Source organism: Osmia bicornis, chromosome 7 (assembly GCF_907164935.1).
Source record: "Osmia bicornis bicornis chromosome 7, iOsmBic2.1, whole genome shotgun sequence".
Taxonomy (NCBI): Eukaryota; Metazoa; Arthropoda; class Insecta; order Hymenoptera; family Megachilidae; genus Osmia; species Osmia bicornis.
The window spans coordinates 4,030,186-4,057,986 of NC_060222.1; the positions used below are offsets into that span (position 1 = coordinate 4,030,186).

Consider the following 27,801-nt stretch of genomic DNA (forward strand, 5'->3'; position numbering starts at 1 on the left):
CCGACCGATGATTATTCCTAAAGATTTCTTTTCAAACCAACACCGGAAAGGGGATGAAAAATCGCTAAGCGATAAGATTGCGATTCGTCGATGAGCTAGGAGGATCGGACGTAAAACAGCGTGCGATCGTCGCGAAATAAACGGGGCGAGAAAGAAAAGTTTGCCGTTTCAGAAAAGTCGGAAGTAAAGTTTAGGAATAGGTTGGACCGATAAACGCGCGCGTTCACCTCGCGCGTTATCCGTCTCTGCTGGAAGTCTTGGAACTTTGCGCGAGAGCTTTAACACGCCAACGGGGCGAACCTTGTTACAAGGGGTAAGCGTTATCTTGCCGTGGAATCCTGTTAAAACGGATTAATTTAACCGCAAATTCGGCTGGAGAAATATCGGGATCCTCGAGGGGGCTGGATAACTTCGGCCCCGAGCGTTATTGTAGCCGCGAAACGAGCTTCCAAGAGAAGCCCCGGGCACGATTAATCGATAAGACTATCGAACGCGAAAGCAGCAAGCTTGTTCGCAGCTCGCTCGATTCCCTACGTCGTTATTAACGATCTAACCGAGGATGGATATCAAACGAGCGACGATTCGTAGAGGATCGTACGACCGTGAAAACGGCACCCAACGAGCAATTAGTAGAATGAGCAGAGGTGGTAACCTATGCGGCAAAGGTTCGTGCCTGGCCACGGCACGGCACCGCGTATCTTCCTACCCTTCCGTCTCCTTTTCAACTTCAACCCCCTTCGACTGTCCTCTAACCTCGTTCCCGGCTTTCTTGCTTTATTTTCCATCCGGCCGGCCAGAACTTTAGCGATAAAAGCACCGAAACTCTTTTAACGGGTGCTAAATTGAAACGTTACTGCAGTAAAGCGCTTTGGCTCCGTGATTCTTTTCAGCAAGACTGCAGCTTTCCAATACAGGAATATTTTCCGACTTTAGATTTCACGAAGAAAAAATTTGTGTCTGTCAGGTTGGTTGGAAATTCTTGGAAAATAGAGGAGAAGAAAATTACCCAGAGGACAGGTCGGTCTGTCGATGAAATCGTTTTACCAGGCGAAACACTAGCTACGCGCGTAACGACTACACGCCGAGGCGACAAATAACGAGAGAAAATGTCGATACACCGACGCCGCAGTGGTCCCACATTTCGGTAATCTGTTCGGCCGTGACAAATGAGTCGCGTCGCGTTCGGACGTTTCGCGGGGGCGAAACTTCGTTTCGACCCGAAATGTTCCCGGATGGATTTTCAATTTCGTTCGCCGCCGGTTATCGTGCTCCGCAATAGCTGCGCGTATATCTGGCAATCCCTGGTAATCTATCAGCCGCGGTGCAATTTCCTTGATCTTTTAATCGCGCCCTAATGCAATTTCCCCGATTCACCCCCGCGTCCTCACCCCTCGGTGCAGTGAATCGAATCAAGTAGTTGGCTGCGTCTGCCTTGAATACGAACTAAATTCTCACTCCCAGATGAAACTGTTCTATATTCATTTATAAACGATCCTTCATTTTTCTCTTTAATCAAAGAACAGTTACAACACTTGCATACTGCAGTCGAAGGGGAGGAAGGGAAATAAGGAAGCTCGACTTTAGTCAAGTTTCTATAGAGATAGCGGACGAAAGGGACCGGAAGAGAGACGTACTGACACAGAAAATGAGAGAAGGCTCGAAAGACGGCTGAGGGCAGAGGTGTTCGGGAAAGTTCGCAATTTCTTCAAAGAAGAATGAGCGTTCCCATCTAGGCGAGTATGCACACGTAATAGGGTAACTCCGAGGGAAGAGCGCTGTTCCATTCTTCCAGCATCCGTAGGTGGAATTGCGAATAGACGCAACGTTTTCTTTGCAATATTCTTTTTTTTTACGTTTTCAGAATTCGCTGAATTTTCCCTGCATTTCCCTTAATTTAATTCATCCCCAAAGAGGACGAGCGCGGCTCGCAATTACGAGGTGAGCGTAAAACAACGGTGTTGATTTCATTTCCCGTGGAACGTTTATCGACGAAGCGTCAACAGTTACGATTGAATTAGATCGTAAAAGCTGGCGGTAACATTGCTCAAGATTTCGCCATAAATCTGGCCGATAAACGGTCTCGTGCATATTCGCGGTGCACGTTCCGGTGGACATTAAACTCTGGATACATGTAACCAGTGAACGAAACGAAATTTCGTGTTGCCAACAAACGGGCCACGTCTTGTACAACGACACGCGTGTCCAGCTCGTAGTCGCGATAAAATTGTCAAGCTGATTGCGTGACGAAAACGAGGAGAAAGAACGAGGGGAAAGGTACGAAAATTGTTGTTTAAACGGTAATCGAGAGCAGCCCGAAGTACGACACTTCTGACACTTTATCCGTGAAAATGAAAATATCCGACGTTCGCGGATTTTAATTTCATGTTTTACCGTGCTTCGATGCACCGGTTACGTTGCGTCTGTTTTAAATCCGGGAAAAACATCGCGAAAAAGAGAGCACACAAAGAAATAACGTAAATGCGCGACCGTGGTTTCCGCATTCGAGTAATTACATTATTATTTACGTAATGTTGCATGTCAAGCGACGAAAGAACTTGATATTGTTGAACAAATACGTAACTCCCGTACACTGTGGCGAAAATTAATAACCATTACAATTAAGCTGAAACAACTTTATTACGAGGCTCGTTTGTGTGCACGTTAAACGACGACAAAATGAATCGCCTGATTGTAATTATTCGCGTGCACCGAGGAAGGAACAGAGTTTCGTTAAACGGTGATAAGATAAACGTTGAAGAAGAAAATATTTTCAACGTAAAAATGTAATTTTATCCGTACGCTTTTCACCGTACGCTGTAATCGAATGCATTCTAATAGACGTCAATGCGTCCGGGAATAATGCACAGCGTTCTAGATCGTCGAGTTATTGAAAAACGCTTCAATCTGTAAAATAAGAGGGTTTACAAACGATTTCATTTCCGTCCTCAATAGGTAAGAGAATTGAAACCTTTAGCGTTTCATTTCCATTCACTGGCGAAATTGGAAAATTATCGAGAGCCGATTCACGCACTATATGGAGCATCTCCCTGCGATTCGATCTTCAATCCTCGAAGCGACGTCGTTTATTTTACGGGAAACAATAGGCTCTCGCCTGTCGTTTGCTAAACAATTCACCTTCTTATTCCGTTTAATCGTACCAGTGTCTAATAATATCGTATTGTCTCGGAGGGAAATAAAAACGCGGTATTAAACTTGAACGCGATTACGTTCGACTCTTTTCTTTTTACAACTCATAAAACGGCATCGCGTACTTGAAACTGATGGAGCAGCTTTCTTTTATGCAGTGTGGGTACTTGGTCTAACTAGCGCCGTGTATATATCGCACGGAGACCTAAGTACCAGAGCCTCGTGGGAAAGTTCGTGAAAGTGGTTGGATGGGATCGATGTTGCACGCTGTTTTACACGACAGGGATACGGAACCGATGCTGTTCCCGCGGATTGGTCCGCAAACACAACGGCATTCGTTACTTCAACCGGGACAACCTACCCCATTACGATCCTCACGGTTTCGTTTTAAAGAGACAAATTTTCCTCGTGTACACACGTTCACCCTTTCAGTTACCAGGGACGTTCGAAACACCATCGAATGTAAACTTCAGTTGAGGCAAAGGTACTTTATGAATTCGGTTGTTAGCGTTTCGTACGACAAATCACCCCTTTTCTGCTACTATCAGTTATGTAATACCGCGTATACGTGGTCAAGTTGACCGCCGTTTCCCTCTATGAAACATTTACGTCCAGAGAATGCGAGCTCTAGGGATTAATCCGTGTACCTCGTCAGCCTTATCATCCGGCTTTCTTGTTCTCTCGACAATTATAATTACAGAGAATAAACGCGAGACACGAAAGCATCAGCTTGAAATGGTAGCAATTTATTAAGTTGTTAACTTTTTGGGAAGGATAGAAGCGTGCAACGTTTGATAGGCACGAAAGTACTTGAACAAGACTCACGGCATCGTTTCCGGCCTTCTATCGCATTGGCCAAATGAAGCGCGATATATCTTGCCACGGTCGAAACAGTTGCTACGAAATTGAGAAACGTCGAGCTGTCGAGCGAGGGAAAGGATGGCCTGTTAAATTGCGTCGATTTTTGAGTTACCGGAGACTCGATCGCGGGCTGACCAATTAAATTTTCAACGAACGCAATTCGTCATCGTCTTCGGACGCGGTCCAACTTTTTTCGTTCGATCCGGCCGCATTCGGTATTCGAAACATTGATATTAAAGGGCGTAGACCTTCATCCGGAGCGGTATTCCGGATGGAATATCCGATGTTGCCCGAGTCGCGCTTCGACACCGAGCTTTCGCTGGGCTTTCGCTGAGCTTTCGCTTCTCGCTCGTCCAGTTAGTTTTACGACTTCTTGTTCCGCCCAGTGTAATGCAGTTTATCGTTCTCACGGGGATTTCGAACTCCTAAACGCTTCGTCGACCGAGTCGTTTGCCACGAACGTTCCTTTAAAAATTCGTCGATAAACGATTGCTTTTACATTCTTGTGGAAATGTAGAAAGAATGAAACTGTTTCTTTCATATACATTATGCATTCTCTCTTTCCAGAGAGTCCATTAGTTTCGATTGAGTCGCGAGATTAATGAAACGTAACTTGCCTCGGTGTTTTGCAAATTGACTCGGTTAAAGTCATCTCCGCGAACAGGAAGATTACTCTGATAGAAAGGAAACGGAATGGAAGAGCGTGCGACAGGTAGGAGGGAGAAGAAAATGTAGTCAGAAGCAAAACGGAACGATGGTGAGCAAAGCAACATAAATAGCGGCATTCCAGGTGGAATTGGAGCCCGGCACAATTCCGTAGACATATTTGTCCCGGGCGAGCAGCACACAACGTGGCACCGCTTTATGGTGAAAGATGCCTCGTATTACCTGTCTGGCAAGTCGGTTTACCTCGGATATACTACGACCGTGGAGAAATACAAGGAAGTTTCGATTGCGGACCGTCTTAAGACGTCGGCGGAATCGTTAAGTAAAGGGGGCGAGGAGCACGCGTTCCGACAGTTTCTTTCGTTTACTTTCACGGTTTGCCCAGGGAGCGATAGAAACGCTGCTCCGGTATATCATCCCCTCCGAGGCAGGCAGAAGGTGTTTAGCTTTACGAAACGCGTCGCGAGACCTCGGGCAATCCTCGAATCCTCCGCTGAATTTCAGCATCGACGGGTCCTATGAATAGCGCGACAGCTACGAGCCTTGAATCACGATAACTGATAATACGTATTCACGAGGGTATCGGTAGGTGGGAGACAATCGCGTTATTTGCGGTAGGTTTCGCGTAATCGAGCAAACAACTAGGCCAACGTGTATTCGAATGCTTTGGATTCCCTGCGAGATATAAGTTTATTAAGTTCGCCCGATAAATCGTTATTAGCCTGAAAACGTAACTATCGAAACCGCAACTGACGGATACAACAGTTTCGACACCCGTTCGGTATTCACCGGGCGAGAATTCCGATAAAGCCGCATCATCCATGGAAGCCAGTGTAAACGCGTGATTTATAAGACGAGTTGTTTCAACCCTTATAACTCTGATTTATCGACAGGAGCATCGTGCTAGTAGTTTTCCTCTGTTCGATTCGTTCGAGCTTTTCGTTGCTGTTTCACGGAATATTCTGGGGTAGAGAGAGAGAGAGAGATTTCCGCGCTTTCTATACTGGACCGGACATCTTTTCGGTAGGCGTCGCCTCCTTGTAGAGGGCTCCATTTAGCCGAGTAGGAGGAGAGTTACTTTGACGAAAGTGCCGCGAGCTAAGTTAACTGCACGCTTACATACTCGTCGTTGGAAGGCCACGGGTGCTCTTTGCGTTTCGACGCTCTAGAATAGAGGGAACCGGAGGCGAACAAAGCAGAAAGGCTAACTGAAAACTGGGTTAACCCGGAGGGAGGTTAATTCGCTGCGATTACGGCGACGAGATTGTTGGCGACGTTAAGAAACGAAGGCTACAGATCCAGACGATAGCGCTACTTGGCATTTTGTATTAATTTCTATTAAAAAACTGAAACCTCGTTTGCAAAGTGACGCGAACTTTTCTCGAACGATTGCTTCACGGTGCGCGTTCAGCAAAAACAGAAAGAAAGAAATGGAGGTGAAAATTGTTGCCACTTTTCAGATCAGATACGAGGATCAAATGTGAAGGAAAAAAGTTGAAAATTGGCCGAAGGGTAAAGCAAAGGGCGAGTAAGAGAAAAGCAGGAAAAATTGGCCTGGAAAACGGTTCGCGTGAATTTCCGAGGGACGATAAAGGCTGGCTTTTAGCAGGGACTCTTTTATTTAATTATGAAGCAACAGGGGAGAAGGAAAAATGAATTCGTTTTCGCGGGCATCTCGATGTCGACAAAGTACCGAGCATATTAATCGTTTCACGAACTCTATAATTCGAAACTGTACCACAGGGAGAGGAGACTTCAAAGGCTAAGATCTTCCCTGTGTACATCTCAGCTTTTGAAAATGCCGACTATGAAAGCTTTTCAAGCTAAAGCTCTGAAAGCTCCATCGAAAGGCTGGAATAAAAGCAAGTTTGCTGATCTAAATCTTCCGCGGACGATCTTAAATAATAGGACTTTATTAAAAATTTGTTTTCATCAATCGGATAAACTTTTCGTTTACCTCGATCCCCTTCCCCGCTTTTTCCATTCCCCTCGCGCCTTATTTTCGATTCGTATTCCATTTGGCTGGCTACGGAAACTAACTCTGAAATTGCATGCCCATAACCGTGACCAAAGAACAGTAACACGGTATGACCCACGGTTTAATATTCATGGTATTTCCGAATAAAGTGGGCTTCCTTAGCAGTAATATAAATGATAATTACGCGCCATTGTTCGCGGAGTTAGGTCGGTCGCATTAACAGTCGTCAACTACCGACCAGAAGTTACCGAGCAACTTCGATTTCGAGCAACTACTACCTGTCACCCTCAGAGGTGCATAATTTCTCGAGGAAAATTTAAAGCTATGTTCAAGGCATGAAAAAGTGTACCTGGTAAACGTCTGCTGGCAGCAAAGTTTCACTCGCAGATATCTTTTTTGTTGTTTCGGGAGGAAGTTGTCACACGGTAATTGGAACGTTCCAGCGGTATCAGCGTGTACGTTTTATTTCCTTCTTCCGATGAGTAAACTCAATCGAACTCAACGATTAAGTATTTTCCCTGGTAAACTTTTCTCCTCGATGAAAGATCGTACTTTTTACGCTCGACCAGAATTACATTTCCGTTTCAGTTATTGTCCAATTATATTGTTCCACGGCTCTTCGAGTGTGTCGTTTGTAAAATCGATAAAGTTTTCGACGTTTCAGCCAAACAGGTGAGTGTTCGAAGCTGAAGGCAATTTGTTTGGCTCGTGAGGAGTGTAGTTGGTCTGGATCACGAGATGCCATAGAGGAAGCTTAAGATGGTAGTAGGTCAGTTATTAGAGGTGTTTAAGAGCCTAAGACACGAAGCGGGAGCCACGAAATTCCAGAAGATCCTTCAGGATTACGCAGGTGATTGTACACTGGCGACGTCACGTGACCATTGTTCCAGCGATAATATACGTGCAGGCGTAATCCTCAAATTACGTTCTCGCAATGCGACGCTTCCGTCCATCCGTTTGCATCCATCCGGATGGCGGCCGTGTACACAAGATAATAGTTTCCTAGCTAATAGTTCAGTAACGATGCGACAATCTCCATTATCAAACGTCTTTACTACTTAACCAAGTAGCTTCGTTAAAGTTTCTGTAAATAAAAAATGATGTTTACCTTCTGATTATGAATTAGAAACGACGCGTACTCTCTTCTCGGGAGTAGAGACTCACCGATAATCCAGGAAGGATTTAACGTAATTCGATAAGATTCAGGGTTGATATGGCTTCTGTATTTCACACAGACTCGCAATTCCGATCAATTTAATCTAGGTGAACTGGCGGAACGATTCAGCCGTCGGACGGTAATGAAACACCTACGACTATGCTCGTCGTCTTCGGCGCAATGAACGAGGAAAGTGAAGCTGTTGGAACGCGATGGATTTTAGTTTCAGCAGAATGGAAAATTCAGTTCCAAGTAATTTTCTAAGACGTATCGGCTCCCTCGGCGCGTACAATCTGCTCGTCGTTTTCCATTCGAATTTTCAGCTCTCTGGATTTCCATTTACCTCGATTGCTGTCAGAAGAGAGACTGCACGACCTAAAAATGGGTTAACGATTACCTGTACCAGCTGGATTCACGTCAGACGACAAACGGGAGCGAGGCTGAACCGAACGGATTCGCCTTTCGTTCCTCGACACGGATAACGTGTCGTGGAAACGTTTCGCGACAGTTCGAGGAATCTCGTTGTATTTACAGACAGAGGGAACCGATTGGTCGAACGGCTGCGTTTATCGATGCAGTTCGTGGGTTCAACGACAGGGACACGGTGATTTCCCTTTGAACCTTGCGAGACTGTTTTCCCATGCGAGAAATCGATTTAGGGTTATTCGATTTACTTTACAACCGGGCTGCGAGAGAGAAAAAGAGAACATCAAATCGTGCGCTAACTCTTCTGCGGTATAAAATCAGAACGACAAGACAATTATTATTTTTAAATCTTTATCGTGACACTTCGTTTGATTTATTTCCCACCGGGATTGTTGTCGCATCGTTCTGCTATCATTAATAATAATTGTCGCAGAAGTCGAGTTTTTAAATCGGTTAATCAGTCTTGATTAAACCGAGTATCGTAATCGTTCAAGCGAGAGAGTGAACATTGAGGTTGCTGCTTTTGAGATAATACAAGGGACGTTGTGATTTCTGTCGTTTCATATGGTCTTGAAGAGGCCCTTAAACTAAATCGCGAGAGGATTGTGCAAACACTCGAGTCACAGTTGGCAGAATATTCAGTAGGATAACACGCACAAGTAGCTGAAGGGCATTAGAGGAGAAGCTAGACGCAACTAACTTTGAAACTACGGGACAAACGTTTCAAACTTAGCAGAGTCTTCGATTACGTCGTTTGATGTTCTCGTAATTGTATTTGCGAGCTGCCGAGAGACATTAAATAGTATTTCATTATATTTCGCAGTCTCTTTTTAATTTTATATAAATGGCCGCTAGGAAAATGGTAACATTGCTACCATCTGGCGGTGAATGAAGAAAGTAATAAAACAAGTACAGTAATTTAAAATTAAGGTAAATGTCTACAATTAGGGCCCCAACGAGAAATCAATTAGAAAGAGGTAAATTCTATGTATTTTTACCCCTCGAATTCAAAACTGTTGATAAAATTTGGGGGTCGCTTGTATTTTATAAGATAAGTACATAGGTTAGGTTAGTGACGCGCTTTAAAAGTATTGTCTACCACACAAAGTCATTAACTTTTGAAAATAATGATTTTATGTTAATATTTACCACAATATCTTACAATTAGTAAATACAAGCGACCATACAAGACGAAAATACATAGAATTTACTTCTTTTCAATTGATTTCTCGTTGGCGCCCTAGTTGTAGACATTTATCAAAATTAACGGGGATACAGAATATTTATAGCTTTACTATAATATAATATTTTTTCTTACCGCTGTTGAAACAGCATCGTCTCTAATATACAGACGTCAATTGAATCGTTCAAAGTACTGGAAACAACTGTGCCTGCGTCGAGCACGTGGATTTGTAAACATTCACGAGTTTGTTTCGTTGGACGGATTATAGAGGCATCTAGGACCGGTTACCGACGGCTTATCCCCAGACGGCAGCACAACAGATGGCACATCAGTTGCTTCCCATACCGCGTCGAGGAAGGAACGTTCGAAGTTTCGGTCGAAATTTTGTGTTTTTAACTTCAGTTTTTCGTGATATTGATTGCTATAAACATTTATATCGCTTCATTAGACTGTTATCTTATAAACAATCGCGTATCCGGCTCGTTCTAACGCAATTAAACTTAATAAATCGAAACCTAATTTGAAACATACCGTGTCGCGAGTGTGCTCGTCCTATCCAACATGGCGGAAGGTGTGCTGAAAACGTGGAATTCTTCGTTATTCGCTCGTGATACACGTTCCATCGATTTAACAAAATGGTGTGACATCGTTTGCTGGAGAACCATTTCCCGTTATCGCCTGCAGGAACCTGGATATTCCACAGTAAGTAACTTTTCATTCTAAAAACTTTATCTTCGACCGATGTTCCAAACAGCGAACGGCACCGGTAATAAAATAGAAATATACCCGTTTATTTCCGACGTTTATTTCCACACGATATGAGTACGGTGATAAAGGATCGAGAAATATGTATTCTCGAAGAAAGGAAACGAATGGTTACGGTTACGAAACGGTTATCGAACATTCCAGGATAGTCTCTCTCGTAAATAAATTGTTTTCGTCGTTGCGTAGTTGCGTCGTAAAATACGAACGAGTAGTTGCAGCCATTTCGGTAGTAAAGAAGTGAAGTAAGGGAAGCGAGTAATAGAGGATAGGTTTGTTTTGCTAGGATAACGATGCCCGGAGGATTTCACGACTACTTGCTAAGTTGTTATCGGTGGATCTCGTAATACCCGGGTAGAGAGTAACGAGAGAAGGATGCGCTTTTCTACCATTAGCATCTGAGAAAAGCGCGCGATAATCAGCATATTCATGAATAACAGACTCGGGGCCGGGTTAGTCAGTCGGACAGGAAATATTTCAAAGTAAAATGAGTCGAGGCAGGGCGCTGCTACCGGGAAGCCTCCATAAATATCAGATCCTCAGATTTCATTAAAGTTCGGCTGGTAACACGTTTTCGAGCGGCGTGCTGCTGGTTTTTTCAGACGAACCGACTTTTACGCCCGTGGAGAGTACTCTTTCTCCTTAATCCGGCAATCCTTAGGCGCGCGGTTGGAGGGAAAGTTGAAAAGAGCCAGCGGTGTCACGCTTTTGGCGACGGTGTCGGCTGCAAGTGCTGCCTCGCGGATTCAATTTCAGATTAAAGAAGCCGTAGCCGAGCGTATCCAGGCATTCATCGACGATTCGCAGTCGCGCTGATTACTTTACACGCGTGTCGCGATCGTAGCTTCTCCGCTGACGCGAAATACGCTCGCGCGACGCGGATAATTATTCCCGGATTATTGCGTTTAACGCTTTCGTTACCGTGTCATCCGTGTACCCGATGACGCGTTAATTTACACGGGAACTGCTGGTAATTACTAGTCCAGCTTTGCGAGAATAATCTGCGTCCACAGGAACAAGTATGCCAACGTTTCGTTATGCTAATGTCAGAGGAGACTTTGATGCTGACTCGTCTCTACAATTTTCTGATCGTTTAAATAGAGAAAAGAAAAATTAATAAAATGGTACTTGAATTTCCTTTATGTTTCGTTTGTCAGATAATAGCTTACCGAGCGCCAAAGGATACACAGAAATAAAGTAATAATAAAACAATTGCCACGCGAAAGTTTTTGGATTATACATGACAATCAAAGTGGTAAACGAGTGACGCTATACCGCTAGCGAAAACAACGCCTCAGGCTGTACCGGATTCATTCGATTTTATTTTCAACGCAAATTTTTGCCCTCCGATATATCCACTCCTGTTTTATCTATAAAATTCATCCCCTTCCACCCCGGGCAACTGCTTCTTTTATAAAACGCATCCCGTTAAATTAAAACCATTTTATCCAGGGATAGATGATTGACTGTAATCCACATTTCCTACGTTCGGCGAAAGGGACACGTTTCAACCGGGGAATATTCCGAGCAAGCAAATCCCGTTGTCCGTAACGAGGATTATTTATTTTTCGCGACGCGTGCGTTCTAAAATTTCGAGCGCAACGTCACGGAAATAATAACGAGTTCGTTTTGAACACGACTCGATTGGAATGGCAACGTTTCGATCACCGAAATCACCGGGACCGGACGTCTCGATTATATACGCATCGATCATGCGTTTCATTACCTCGCCTGTCGTTGTTGTTATCACTGTCACGTGATCGTATGTCCATTCACGAACGTCTGTTTGTCCCTTTCGTGTAACGATCGCTCGTTGATCGACGTTATCGATGTTTACCCTACGCGAATCGGTAATTTTCTCGTCAAGATACCGCCCCGTCGGATTTAGGTATCGAGTTTAATTAAAACGGCGAAGAATTTTTAGCGTTAAAGGAAAAATCATCGATATCACGCGTGTTGTACAAGAAGAAGTTGATACGGAAGTTTATACTGACTTTCGAGGGGAATCTGGTGACAAGAGGTCGTTGTCAAAAATTTACAGGGGGATTTCTCGCGAGGCCAGCAAATCCTGTACGTCTCCAAGATTTTGATGAATGGATTTTCGGGCTGACTAACACGTTTTTACGCCGGGCAAGCCCACAAAAATCCTCGAAGCTCCGATCAATTTCACGGTCATGGAGGATGCCGTGCACTATTACCCGTTTTATAAGGGTATCCCTCTTATCCTCGCGTTCCAGTGAGCTACTTGGAAAAGAATTATTGGAAATCCGCTGATATCCAACGCGAAAATTCAAACGAATGCAATTAATATTCTAAAAGGCGTTATCGAAGTCTTACTCCATTTCACCTGAAATTTCTTGCAAAAGAATGAAAATTATTCGAAGAATACGCGATGAAAGGTTTCGAGTATCGTGTCAGAATATTAATCGATTCGATTCATCCAGCGATAACTTGTTTCTCTGCTCGCGACAGTGGAGTAAGATGCCGCTCAGTAGTATAGGTCGGCGAATAGTAAGACGCGGCTGAAGAACAGTATGGCTCTGTTACTCGTAACAAGTTAAGCTACTCGTAAATATTCTCTGCAACAAGGAGTATTTTGGAATAGCGAGGATGCCGATGGCGTTCGTGCCGCTTTATAGCAGGAAATTCGAGAGGAATGTGGAGCAATCGCGTGCCGAGTAGCTCGTAAGTAGGTATTCGGTATCTTGGATACAGGAAATAGCAAAGCGATGAAAAGTAGTAAAGTAGTCGACAACCTTCAAAGAACAATAGGCTCGATAAACAAAGCCTCGTAAACTTTCATTATTGTATTACACGAGTAAAGGAATATCATAACATTTGGTATACATCAATTTTCTGAAATTATGCAAGGTGTTGTCAATAAAGTCGACAGTTTGATAGAAAGAGTTGCTAGAAGTACAACAGCGATTAATACAACAGAGTGCAATGATTGTTGATCGAAAAGAGGGGTGTGAAAATTAATTAGAGAAAGTAATTCGCAGCAGTTGATAATAAGATTGAGAATTTTCCAATGTGATTAAATTCAGTTTTGTCGATATTGACTGGCAATTATGAATTCTAATATTAAACGTAATTGATCGGGTAGGAAGAGAAACCCTTTGATATTCGATTTATTCGCGGCGATCAGCTTGAATTTATCGGTTCGTTCTTGCCGAGCAATTCATAACTTTAAGCCGGTCACTTTGTCTAAGCTGTTGAAGTTTGATCGAAAGCGTCCAGCCATTTATCAGAGATCAATGTATGATCGATATCGATATCGATATCGAACCTGGTTTCTCTGCTGCGATGCAAACATTTGCATTGCTGGATATTTCAACACGACAACAGTTAATGGTGCAGTCGTTGGAGCCGCGAGCTCTAACCCTTTGACGTACCTGTAAATTTCACTGCACTTCGTAGCCCCGGCTCTCTTCGCTGAATTGTCGCTACGTAAACGTTTCTCCAGGCTCGAATCCATGAATATGCAACCGACTCGAAACAACGAAGCTGTTCATTCTTGAATGCGAGACCAGTTTACCCAACAACGCGTCTGCTACAGGTGTCTTCGTATACCTATCCCACTCGATCTCCGTTTCTGGTTGCGTGCCGGATCCACGGCCACCGCAAATGATCCGGTAGTCATTCGCGTATAGAAAATTATTATAGATAATGCAGAAAATGCTGAGAATCCCCCGGTGCAATAGTCGTTCTACCTTGTAACGTCTACCGAAAGCTTGGCGTGTAAGTAGAGCAGGGTTGTAAACTGTGGTTAAGGATTTCTGCGTCGTTTCGCTTTAATCTATTACAAGCTTGTTTATACTCAAAATTTTCCGAGTAATCCGTGTATTATAATCGCAATTTATCGCGCACGGATACATTCATTTGGTATTACGCGTTAAGTCGCTTCGTGTCGTTATAATTCAATCTGTAACTGGCAAATAATTTATCCGAAAATCATTGATGAACGTGTTTTATTAGATTTCGATGTTACGCTATTTAATAGAGGAGATTAAAGTTCGTTGCATCGCCTCTTTAACGACGGCGCCTGTTCTTAATTATTTTTCCGATACTCGTGGAAAATGAACGTCCGCGGCTTTTCTAATTAACATTGAGAAATGTATGACGTTATTCCGCGTTTCCTGTAACATCGCCGGATATTGTACGATAATAAAGACCGATCCATCTCGTAGATAGAAAACGTAAAAGCAGGGACTGTTTCTGATGTTTATTAAAACACACGAACGTATCGGTCTCAGGGCGAAGGACAAAGGATCCTTTGAAAATTTCATTTGACGATAAAATTTAATAATGCAAATGATACTCGGTTGACTTGTAACTTCATTTTTCATGTACGCGTCACTTAACCCCTAATCTACGTAACCCACTGGGCATAAATTTCAATTACACTCCGACCTTGTGTTTTTTTAGACGAAGCGTGTAATTAGGAAACTGCCAGTGGCCTAATTTCCTTCGCAGCTCGACTCTCTTTAAAAGCACAGATTTTCACGATATCATTTTTAGAAGAATCGACGAACAAATTGTTAAATAGACCATCGTCATTTATTTAAAAAAAAAAAATTCCGTAGCGAAAAGGATATCGTTTCAAAGAAGACGAAGCAACAAAGAGACGAATTACCTTTCGCCATTACGCTGACTTCGATAAGCTCGTTAAACGTCTTCCTGCTTTGTCCCCGCGAAATATAATCCGTATTCTTTTGTCCGGAAGAATAAAACGCGCGACAAGATGCGGAGTATCGTCGCGATGGGAAACTAGAGAAATTTAAAACAATTCACGAGGACTTTGGTTAATCTTGAAACGTCGAAACGAGCAGTATTATCGCGGCACAGTTATTCATATCGCAAATGAAATGATTTTAACGATACAATGCGGCACTGGCCTCGGGCGAGATATTTGAAAGATTAATCGCAGAGCATTTTCATTATTGCCGGACCGATAATATTGAAACTTTAATACCACTCCTATCGAAGCGAAAGCTCGTGTCAGATCGAACGACGAATCCCCCCAGGTCAGGTGCCTGTTTCTGTCGTGCAGTCCCCGGATATCCGCCCCTGCCACCTGTAAGCTTCGCCATGCTAAATTTAATCGCGATACTAGAAAAGTAACGATCGTATTATTACTCTCTCTAATCGCTGCTCACCTTCATTAAACTCGCCGCGTTAATTAACGCGTCCCTGATAGTTGTATAAGAAGCAAATTTTCCTGCCAAAAATGTGCAACCGGATGTCTGGTTCGGCTCACAGCCAGCCAGGACCAACAAACCATCCCCTTCCGTGAAATAAAATTCTCCTCCCTCAGAACTTGTTATCCTCGCCGTATTCTTCGTTTTACCTCGTTATTTCGGAACGTATGTAGCGCACGACACGCGTTGATCGACTCGGCTGGCAGCAACATTTTCGTACCGTTTCCACCGGTGGAAAGAAGCGGAAAAAATATATTGTTTCTCATTATACTCGAAGTCGCAGAGATTCCCGCGAGTTTGGTGGTCCGTGGCCAACGGAAAATTGAAAACTATAAATTTCCTCCCCTCCTCTCGAGCATTGATTCCACTATTCCGCGAAGAGTATGCTTCGAAACGCGCCGCTGATGAACAATGCGAGCGGTAACAAGGTTGAAGAGCGTCATTATCATCGAGCACGAGCGAATCGTCAACAGCGTCGATAACAGTGGTAATTAAAAGAGATAGCGAGTTTCAATTAAAAACGGTATTCAGGCCAGACCGAAACTTAATAACATTATCAAACTGACTGATCCGACGAATTTCAAAGTTCCGTGTCATAAAGGAGTAGAATGGGACGGTGGGTTGAAAAATGAGGCCGAAAAGGAAGCGGAAGGTAAAGAAGAAGAAACGGTCGTTCGGCGAGGAGGAACGGAACGAAGGGAACGGTACGGTACGAAACGGAACGGAAGGGAATAAGGAAAAAGGATAAAGGATAAAGTAGAAAGCGAGCAGAAGAGGAGGGTCGGGTATTAAGGGTTGGTGGCGAGAGCAGCGTATGCGCATGGGGATGAACGGAGAGGGCAGGCCGTCGGTGTCCCCCTCCAACGGTGGTTCCCCCGATCTCTCTCGAACGCGCGAGCTTCGGGATTCGAGGTAGTGTGGAAACTCGAGCAGACAGCCAGTCGTTCGCCGTTCGTTCAACAACGTGGCTCGATAAGTGTTGTCTCGGCGATCCAGATAAACCGCGAGCACCAGGACGAAGGACGATGAGGAGCAGCAAGGCGACGGCGATGCCGGCCCTGCTCGTTCGATCTTCGATAAAGTGGTCGAACGTGGTCGGTCAGGAAGTCCGATAGAATACTCGATTCGGCTCCGGTACGAATGTTATTCGTCGCCGTGGAATCCACAGGTATCCTAGCGGCGTCCTCCTTCAATCGTGTTCCGTCGACCAGCTCTTCTACACCCGTTCGTTCGTCCAGTGAATTCTACCCATAGAACTGTCGATTTATTCCGTAACGCGTGTGAATTGTTTCGAGTGCGTTCGTTTGCTTTCACGATTCATCGACAGCGAGGATCGATAGGAGGAATCGAGAAAGTCACGGCGATGGATTAAGGGAGGCGTAAATTGCGCCTGGCTGGTAATACCAGAGAAGGACTAGACGCGAATCGGGAAAAGAATGTCCGCTGTAATTGCTTTCGATTGTGCGCGATCGAATGGAAAGCACGCTGGGCTTTCACGAATTCTACCCGACCAAAGAATTCCCGGCGTTCGACGTTAGAATAGTTGAATTTCTTGCTGGGACGAATTCAGCATCGATTGGCCGGATCGAGGATCGACCGGTCTAGTTTCAAACGTCGCCAGCTCCTGCCCAATTAAAACGATCATCCTGGCGTGGTTTAAAACAATCGACGCGATCGTTTAACGTAGTAAAGCAGGAAGGATAAAGTCTGTTCGGGAAAGTCGGATGAAAGGAACTTTGCGGGAAACGTAATAAATCGAGACGGCACAATGTCAGCGCTTTCGAAGCCATCCACTGGTATGATGCGAGGTTTTTGATCTGGTTGCTGAAAAATATTGAATCGATGTTCCGTTGGTGGGTGAATGGCGGGGCTTAGGACGACTTCCGTGTATCCTATGGTCGGGTTGCGCTGCTCCGGATCATCCCTCTGATACACACGCGGAACAGACAGAGAGAAAGCGGTCGGGGAGGGTTCGAGGATAGGCACTCGATAGACTCCGGCACTCGACACGTCTTGCGCAGAATATGAGGAAGACACGAGGAGAACTTGACGACGAACGCGTGACACTATGAGGAAATTCTCTTGTGAATCGAGTTACAGTTGGATCCCTTCTTGTTAAACTCGACGATACGCGGTCGTTATATAGTCTTGTGCGAGGACTAGAGGAGTGTTTGTGTAACCGGTCGGATCGAAGTAACACCAACGCGACGAATAATCATGGATAAAGTTTATTCTACAGGCAAAGGTGTCACGAGCTTGCTCGATGGTGAGTAACGATCGAACGATTCATTCAAAGCATTCCGCTTTGCCGCGATTTTGCATGGAACGTTCTCTTGACCGAGAAATGCTCCGGCGTGTCAAGGGTCTAGCCATATGCGATTTGAATTGCTAAGTGGACCTTATCCACCATTAATTAAAAAGTGATTTGACAGAAAAGCGAGGGGAGGAAATTTACTTCGGCCTAATAAAGGCTGGTCGAATTAAAGGGGATATAAACAGGGGATGATATCGAAGGTGATATTCTTTTCACTCGATTCGATGTATCAGCAGGGAAATTTTATGAATAATTATCATTATCGAATAATATGTTACAGATTTTCGGATTACCGATGGTACCGTTTCGTTAGTAAGCTTTCAAAAATCTATGAGAACAAGCGAAATTTATTTAACGAGAGGCTTTAGCGTACTTGCCGCTATCATAATTTTCAGCCCGTCAACGCCGTTCGGTTTCGATTAGAGAGATAAAGTCGGATAGCGTGTGTAAAGTAGCAGATATTCGTAATCTCGCGAGTCAGGAACGTTTTGAATTAACGCTTGTTCCGGAATCTCGGCAAGAACAGGATAAGCCGCAAGAGTAATGACCGTCGAATCTCGTGCTGTCGACCTTATTACGGCTCGTTCTACTGTCGGACGTAAATGCGTGCGCTTACTACTTAAAGCGATAAAGGTATCGTTGTATCCTAATAACCGCTGCGAAATATTTCAAGAACAGCAATACCCGAGAGATGAAAGCTTAAATTGCGTTATTACCTTCGAATTAAATTGCAAACATTTAAAGGGAACTTTGACCAGCAAAGGGTAGTTTTCATTACAAAAATTTAACAAGCGAGATTTTACTTAAATAGCAAAATTTCTTATCTTGTAAAGGGAAATTTTCTTTCGCTAAATTTGAGATGGTATCCGTTACCTGTTGCACCTCTTGTCATTGCACCTTCTCCACCGATACTCCAAAGAATAAATCCAAGGGAAGCTTTTTAAAGAATCCACCTTCTCCAGATAAATGCTTTCCAACTGCACCACCCATTCTGTTTCTCGCCTAAATAATTGCGACACTTTAAATTCATTGAAAAACAGAAGGAACGTCTTCGTTCGAGCGGAATTCCTTGCCAATTGCGCACAATTAATTAAAAGCATTACGAGCCTAATTAATCTAAGTCGTGCTTGCCACGACACAGGGCCATCTTTTTCCCCTCCTTGATGCATCGTACTTTGCTTTTCCCCGTGTTGCAAGTAAGCTGGAAGAACGATCAATCTTAGTGGCTGCGATTCCATTTCTTGCTCGCCAGAAACCACCGCCGCACAGAATGAATTGCATATTGTGTTTCCATCGGGAGACGCGAAAACCCTGTCTGCTTTCTGTCACCGGTTGCATTATCCGTCTACGATTCTATGTGCGTTGGCAATTTCGCGAAAGGCACGTCCAAAAGGGTGTCCCAGACGCCTAGATCTTTGCTGCAGACGCGAAGAATGGATCCCGATGCATTCACCGCTCGTGCCAAGGAACGACTGAATTCTTTGGAATCCATCGGTGTTAAACATTCGACGTTTTCTCCTTGAAACGAGGAAGAAATTCCAGCGGCACGTAATCCTGCATATTCGCGCAAATCTGTCCTCTCGAATTACTTATCTCGATCAATTTTTCGGGTGGAAGCAATTTGATTTTCCTGTTTAAACACTTGTAAAAATCCCGATCAAATGGCACCATGTAAATTTTCGTTCCGCATGAAAGTTTAACGCAGCATGCGTGTAAAATAAATTGGATGCTTCGCAGAGGCGGACGTGATCGATGGAAAATTTACACTGCATTAACCGAGGTATTCATGTCGAAAAAAAAATCGTAGGCCAGGTTCGTGTCCTTCTGATTAGCATACAGGCGAAGGACACCGTAAAGAAAGACGGAAAAAGACGAAACGGAAGGAGAGTAGGGAGAGTAGGTGAAATGCCAGAGCTTTCATCGGGAACGAAATTTCAACACTGCACTCTTCACTCGGAATTATATCGTTACTTTGCATATTTACATATTCAGCAACGACACCCGAAGGAAATGCATATCATTTCGTTGCGATTAATCGCGTTTCTCGTTTGAAAATTGCTACTCTCTAAGCCTGTACGTTTTTATCAAACAATGTAGAACCATTTTTCGTAAATCGTGAATTTCTACCGCGTAGCTTGTTGATTGGAAAGTCGCGTGATAGGGGGATAGAAAAGCGACGTTTTGAAATATCTCGTCGAAGGCCGATATAAAATTTCGCATGGCAGAGTTTGGTTTAACCGATGTTCATTCTTTCGCTGACATTTAGCACCGACGCTTTTTCCGCAATAAAAATTGTCATTGAAAAAGTAGAAGCGGATGGTAAACGATACGTATCGTATTAACGGCGGAGGAGCTATTTAAGCGCAAAGGAAACAGAAAAAGAGAAGGGGTAGAATCGCGAAACAAGCTGTTTCATTTCCTGCATCAGGCTTTTATGCTTCTGTTCTGTCGTTGTTCGCAGATATTGCAGTAGTTATATTTCATCCCTGAAAGTTCGCCGATTATTTTGTATCAACTTTTAGTTTCTTCTCCTTGAAACAATTCGACGAAATTGAACGCTGACGCGACAGTTTGAAAGACGCGAGACTGACGGATAGGCTGGCGATCCGATTGAATCGGTTCGAAGAGAGTATGTAGAACAAGAAAATGGAGGGTCCCAGGAGATAAGTAGATGATTTCTGTCTTTAAGAGGGTCCCAAAGTCCCTCGGTATACTCGGTTCAAGCGTTTCGAGATTTTCTTCCCTCTTTCTCACCGCGTGTACGCCGGAAGGGCCGGGAGAAACACTATAATGTCTGTTCATCTGTCAATTCACCCCTGCTGCGTGCTTGGCTGGCTGACTGCCTCCCTTCGATCCTTTTTATTTCGCGCGAGGAAAAGCGCTTGCTACTTTAGCGATAAGTAAAGGAAAAACAGCCGGTTCGAGAAGCGGGCGTGAGTTTTCTTTTAATTCCGAGATTGCGCGACGACATTCGTTTCGAACGGATGAACGCGGTCCGTGATTCATGGATATTCCGTTCTCGCTTTAAGAAGCTCGAACGATAGGCTTCCTCCAGCCGAGTCGTATAATTCAATCCGAACAATAGAAACGCGGCAATACAATCTTCTCTTTGTTGCCGCGCGATAACGGGCCGCTTACAGGGTAAGCGTGTGCGCGCGGCTTCAGCAGTTTCCGCGATTATAGACTTTTGGTTTCGTTAAGCTCGCCTTCCAACTTTCAACGACCGGAAATCCTGGAAAAACTCGTTCCGACCGCTTCGTCGCGCGAACGAAGCTCCTTTAATATTCAATCTGTATATTTAATTTCAAGAATCTCAACTATTTAGGTTGCGTTTTAATGAAACTTTTTTTAAAGATCCCGTCGCGTCGTAAAATTAAGATACAAGCCGATGGCTCGTTGGCAAGCGGATCGAATCACGCGACACGCGAACGTTTCCATTCCAACAGAGGGTAGCGATAACACTGACTAACGCCTTTTTTCCCTCCTTTTCGTTGCAGAGATTCACGACGAGGGATTTCAATGATACGCGTCTGAGACTGGGGTGGTCGCGGTGATCGGCGAGAGGGAAAACGGTCGGTCGGTCGCGTGGAGGATCTTATCGGTTGTCGCGCGCGATACGGCGCGTCGCGCGGAAGGAACAGCCGGAACGAAAGGCTCGGACCCGCGGGCTTAGATAACGGCCACGAGGATGCCAGACAAAGTCGAGGGAACGGGAGCACAGCCAAGACGTTTCAAGATCTCGTGATCGGTATCAGAACAGCGGGGACCACGAAATGGCCAGCAAGACGAACGAGTCTTTCGTTAGGTCCATCCTGAGGAACCTGTCGTTGGACCAGACTCAACGTCCAACCGATATGTTCACGGTGAACGGGACGAAAGACGCCGGGATCGTGCGCGACGAGGAGATCGCGTTGAACGATGTCCTCTCGAAAAGCGACAAAGACGATTCGAGCAGCGGCATCGAGTTAGGTTGGTACAATGACTCGACGACGATCGCTTCGACGCTATCCGGTTTCCTATTCGGTGTCCCGTCGTCGTCGTCGTCCTCGTCGCCGTTTTCCTCGTCGGCCAGTTCGGAAAATTACACCGGCATATCGGACCTGTTCGTCTTCGAAGACCTGAACGATTACATCAATCGGCTGAATTACAGCGCTTTCGCTAATTTGACGGCCTATTACGACGGTGGGGCTAATTCGAGCGTGAACGGGACCGTGAATTGCACGTCGTCGATAGTCGCGGGCGGCGGAGTAGCGCGAGTCAACGATTGCTCGGCCGCCGACGTGGACGAGAAGACAAACGCGAACAGCTGGTGGGCACTGATCCTGGTGATCGTGCCCTGCTTGACGCTCTTCGGCAACGTCCTCGTCATCCTCGCTGTGGTTCGAGAGAGGGCTTTGCAGACCGTCACAAACTACTTCATCGTCAGCTTAGCTGTCGCCGATCTGCTGGTCGCTGTGCTCGTCATGCCGTTTGCCGTCTACGTTTTGGTGAGTGACATTTTCATTTTTGTTTTTTATGCATGAGTAACAGATTTTTTGGAATTGTACATTTTATAAAAGAGATATTGCGCTTCTTAAACGGGTGCGAAGGATGTCTGTTTTTATTTTCTGCATGCAAGCAACGAGCTCGTCGCTCGGACTTTGAGAGGCGAAGTTCGCGACAGTTTTTGCAATTTTCGGAGGTTTCGCGATGTTAACCACGGAACCGCGAACCTCTGTTAAACGATACGTTTCGTCGTTAATTACGAGCTCTTTGTCTCGACGGAACGTATAGCCGAGTCGGTTATTATCTCGGCGCGGTTAATGAAATCTGGTTCGAGGTTAAAACTTCTTTGGTATTCGCAAACGAACTTTTGCTGGTAATTAAAGGCTAGTATTACTTCCAGACTAGCGCAGTTCGAGCTCTGCTTTTGTTACGGTTCATTCGGCGCTCGAGTACGTCATATTTATGATCTCGCGAATTCGGGTTCAACTTTCGTTAGATTCTTTATAGTTCAACCAGTAGAGATAATCATTCCCTTTCTGTCGAAAAATAACTAAACAATCCCTAATTTAGCGCTCGAGGAACTATCAGTTGTTCGGAGAACTAGTTATCGAACAAACGACTGTTTTGTACGGATCCGGGCGTTTCCGTAGTTCGGATACGTAAGCGAATCAAACGAAAATAGGATTAGTTAATTAAAGCAATTTGAGTAATTCTTGGGGTGACGGGGCCGAATCTCGCCGATAACGGATGACCTACTTCCGCACCGAATACTCTTGCTGGCTTAATGCACGGATGTCAAACCGATACGTGTAACGGAAGTATTCTTTGACGCGTGTTACGTTTATTTAACAATCGTTCTATTTGCGTTCGAAGGCAAACTTCAAACTGGCTGCAATATTTCCTAGCGGATTTATTTTATTTCCTCGCAGGTATATATTTCACACGTCGGATTCTCAGGGCATCTGGTAATCGTAATTTTTCACCTGAAAAATTTCAACTTTACGTTTCCGTTGAAATATTTTTTCTCGGCTTCGAACGGTAGGTAAAAATTTTAATAACGACGGTATCGATGATAAAATAAAACACTTTTGGAGCATGTCTGTCGAAGAGTTAGTCTTGCGGGATAAAAGAGGATAATAATTCTATGATTGCGACACGATGAAGGTGGATCGTGAGAGAACAGCAGGAGGAAATTTCGGATTGAAGGATCGTAAAAATGTCGTAAACGTTGAGTTTCGGGTTGCCGAGTTATTCGTATTCCACGCGTCTAGCACATTTTTCTCGAAACTTTTATTTAGCCCGCTCGAAACGACGCGACGGCTTGACGAAAATTTCGCCGACCGTTCGATTTATTCGCACGACCGATTTATCCTCGGAACGGCTCGCATATCTAACGCGACTCTTGGCGTTGACAACTTGCCCGAACTCCCTGCTTCGTTATTAGTAATCGAATCGATGCGAGAGTCGGCGCGTTCCTCGATTATGCAGCCGCATTCGTCCACGAGTTATTACATGGATTACCTTAATCATTGATTCACTTGGTATTAACGAGCCATTCGGGTAATTCAAGACGTTCCGAAGGGCCGATACTCGTGACACGAAAATCTTCTCGATCTTTGTTTCGCTTTCTTTCGTAATCCACGATCGTCACGCGACGTTCCGTTCGCTTTTCTCTCTGTACATCGCGTGAAAGGGATGTTCAACGTCACGAGCTTACGTCGCCGTGGTCATTATTTCCGCGCACGTGTTGTTTCCCTTCGTCTCTGTTCTAATACTAATTATCCTTTCGTTTGAACAACGGCCGGGTGTAATTTATAAGCAGGGAATACCGTTTATTTCATGCGACTGATACGGAGGGTAATAACCGTTAAAGATACCTACACACCGCTTAGAACGTGCACGAAGGTCTCTAAAATTGGTTACGTTATATTAAAAGCTAATTACCCGGGTGAAAATTATTTCCACGAGTTCCTAAAGCGCGCGCATGCTATTCGTAAATAAATGCTTTCGTTAGAAGGGAAATTTTCCAGCGATTCGATAAAACGTGTTGGCTTCGTTATTTAAGCAAGTATGCATGCAGCTCGCTCGAACGGATTTCGATTTTTCTACACAAAAATTTCCGATCGTTTATCGATGCCGGCAGCGTACCTTTAATTACAACAGGGATAATTCCCTCTTGGTTCCCGCGTTTTTACCGTTTCTTTCGCGGTTCTTTCCAGCCGATACAATGGCTACCGTCAGCCTTCAGCCGGCCTCTATCGAGATAATAAAACCGAGACGTCCTAGGCTGGATATTAACGCGATGCAACGTACTAAAATCCCTCGTCGACCGCTTAAACGATCGTTCGCGAGTTTCGCATTAAACGGTTTAGCGACGCGCGTGTGTGCCTGTAATGCGTCGGAACGATAATGTCGCGATGCGAGTGTCACAGCACGGTCGAAGCACTTTACCCGCTTGCCAACCCGCTTTCTCCGCTTTCACCGCTTCTTCCCTTCCACGAGAATTTAACGTTCTCGAAATTCTTCATTCAGAAAATAGCTCAATTTCGAACGGGTTAACCGGCGCGCCACAATCTTCCTTTTAAAGCTTAATAATATTTAGTTAAGCTTTCTTTTTACGGAAAGTTCGTGGAAAGTACACCCATGGGTGCAGCTCGTCAAGGTTTTCTACTGGCGGGCTAACGCTGATTGGTAATTCGTTTTTATCGGCCCTCTGCTAGTTCTAAGCTTCTATCGTTACATGCTTCGTGAGTTTGTTAAAACATTTAAAATCCTTATTTCAATGTTATACGGGCTATTTTTGGACTCTTTAATGGTCACCTGTTCAGAAAAGATTTAAATTTCTCGTGAAACGTTCTCTTCTCTCTGGGAGGATCTTTTGAACAGAAACGAACGAAATTAATTAAGTAAAGAATGTCGAGAATGAAATATTCTCGCTATTCTCTTCGTTGTCGACTATTTTCCGTATTGTCACCGTTCAATCGATGTCCTTTCCTGTTAGTTGTAGTTTATGCTCCAGTAATTTCTCGTCCAATTTTCTCGATTATTACGTGTTCCTTCTATCTTGATTTCTTTGTCAAAGAGCGACGGACGTTTCATTAACGCGATGCAAAAAACGATCTAGATGTCTCTGCATTTATTTTACTTTGTTAGACGGTATCGACACGCCTTGATCGGTGCATTCTTCAAGCTGCACCCTCCAAGTCTTCCTTACTTCCGCTAGTATATCTACCCCAGGGCCGTTGTCACCGTAAATCTTCCCTCGAATTTATGCACGCCGCTGTTCGTTTGTCATTAGCGATACATTCGTGACAATGCGGCCAGTCGCGGAAACGACACGTCCGTTTGAAGCGCGACCCTGATTTCAATTGAAATCTAAATCAAGCAATTCGATTTACGAGGGGTATTTCGGTATTTTATCGTGTGATAAAATAGAAAAAGAGTTTCGTGATCGCGTTCGTTGGTTCGTGAACGAGGCAGACACTTCGGGAAATCGGTTCCCCAGCAATTCCCTCTTTCTATGCCTGTAATTTCCTTTCTTCGACCACCTCTTCGTCTTTCTTCGACCCTTGGCCATCGTTCACCTTAACTACGGGACCGATGGAAACGTCGCGTGCCCCATCGAACACGTCCAAAACAAAATTCGCCAGGGTATTATTGGAATTTTCGTATAGCTGCGCCCGCGATCCGAGGTAGCGGAGAGAAAATTGCAAAAGGATTGCTGTTGTGCCAGAGGCTAGGAGAAGGGGTGCAAAGGCCGTAGGAGGGTTCCGTTGAGAGGGTGCTGGCGTGACCGCGGGCAATTTCAACCCGTTTTCCTCCGGTTGCCTTCGTAATCCCTCGAATCGAAGGTAGCCTCACCACTCAGCCGTTTTACCGAGTGGAATAACACGGTAGATCGCCAGCCGGGACAAGGTCTATGTTAATAACACAGATCACTTCATCGCATGCATGCTTATTACTTGGCCAGCTAGATTCGATTCGTGTTGTGCACATAGGTTAAAGCGTCGCTCGTGCCGATAGCATGAATATTAATGCCGGCCACCGAAGGAACCGGCTTTACTTTCCTTCTGGGAATAGAACATAGTCGCACGTGAAAACCACGAAACACCCTGACCTTGTCAGCCTGCATAAGCACGAGAATTATCTGTTCTTCATAGGCTTTCGCGAGCTTCCCCTCGAAGTATTTCAACGTTTGAATTTTAAAATATTCCAACTCTGCCTTAATTATTACTCTACACCTGGCTGGTAAATGTTCGAGGAACACGCAGTCTTCCGTTTCGAATCAAAGCTGAATCTAAATTCAGAAAAAGGAAGGGGTAGTTTATTCAATTTCGATACTCGACCGGAGACCCAGACGTTAGAACGACCTCGGAAGAGACGTTAGAATCCTCGGATTCTTTGCGTTTTCTCGACGAGACCCGAGCGAATTTAAAGTCGAACGCGTCGGCGATAAATCACGGGGTCGTATATAAACGGCCGGTTGAACTAAACCCTCTACGTCGAGCGCAAAGTGCGCGCGTCGCGACGCGAGGCGTCGAGCCTTTCACAGATACCAGCTCGCCACTCCTTTCACAGCGGCATTTTCGAGCCGCAAATCTTTGTTACCCCTTTGCCTTCGCGATATTCTACCTTACCGCCATAATTTCGAACCACTCCTGGCCCATTCATAATTTCCACCTACCTTTATTCCAACCCTTCGTTCCGGTTTTCACTGCTAGCGCCGTTCGTGCGAAAATAAGAAACGCGGTCCGAGTAACAATGATATATACGAGTATTTGGTTATAACGTGTTCCATCTTCTGTTAGATACACACACACAGTTTGTTCGAGCATCAAGCGGTCGATCCCTCGGGCAGTGGGAAACAAAAGGAGGTTAAATACTGATTTACAAGGCTGACGCGGGAAGGATGCGAAATCCGAAGTGGAGAATTGAGAATTATGGAATACGGGGTTAATTTGTCCTTTTTGTAATTGAAGACGCTTTGACCGTGGCTCTTCAGCTTGAAACCCTCGAGTTCTTATATCGGAGAAGTGGAAATAAACTTTCATTAGCCGTGGCTCGTTCACGTGATTGTCCGAGATTTCAAGTTTAAGTCCTTCGAACTCTAGTAAGCGACAAAAGTTCGCGTTCGAAAGGATACAAACGTATTTCGAGTAACTGATCATTTTTTAATAGGAGGAATAAAAATGCAGGGAATACTTATCTTGGAAGATTGCTAAAGTATTGCTTACAAATGTAATAGGAGCGGATGGAATTATCATCAAAATAGCCCGCTGCGCCCCGGGCAAAGTGAATTCGCGTATAAATATTCCAGTGCTTCTCTTACATTTGCATTCTTATGGATCTCTCCAGATTCAAATGAGTTTATCGTCCACGTCGCGACGTACACATTAGCTTTTCTGCTTTTTCTTGATCGCCAAGCTCTCTCTGGTTAGTCGTAAATTTTCCGTCGAACGGAACGTCGAAGCGATAAGGTAGGATTTCGATGGGAATTCGCGTACCGGATGAAACATGGACAAGTTTTTCGACGGAAAGCGTGGTAGGTGATTAGCGAAAAAGTTTGCGAGAGGGGGTTCGTAAATTTAGCATATTGGAATTCACTTTTCACTCTAGGAAACC

At 44.6% G+C, this 27,801-nt stretch overlaps 1 protein-coding gene and 1 long non-coding RNA gene across 6 annotated transcripts in view; one reads left to right on the plus strand and one right to left on the minus strand.

Moving 5' to 3' along the window:
* Positions 1-7,007: 7,007 nt before the first annotated feature.
* LOC114873443 lies at positions 7,008-9,635 on the minus strand. The gene is made up of 3 exons (XR_003788934.1): positions 9,553-9,635; positions 7,817-8,183; positions 7,008-7,736 (listed from the first exon to the last, which is right to left on the minus strand). It is a non-coding gene; the product is annotated as an uncharacterized LOC114873443 (long non-coding RNA).
* A 364-nt stretch (positions 9,636-9,999) lies between these two features.
* LOC114873579 (dopamine D2-like receptor) overlaps positions 10,000-27,801 on the plus strand; it is a 99,181-nt gene continuing 81,379 nt past the window's right edge. For 4 of the 5 annotated variants that reach the window (XM_029182034.2, XM_046286434.1, XM_029182055.2 and 1 more), the window contains exons 1-2: positions 16,337-17,646; positions 21,192-22,181. In XM_029182034.2, the coding sequence (XP_029037867.1) occupies positions 21,468-22,181 (714 nt within the window). In that variant the 5' untranslated portion in view covers positions 16,337-17,646; positions 21,192-21,467. Of the gene's footprint in view, positions 10,120-16,336; positions 17,647-21,191; positions 22,182-27,801 lie in introns of those variants that run through there. The other variant, XM_029182045.2, reaches the window with a different exon arrangement.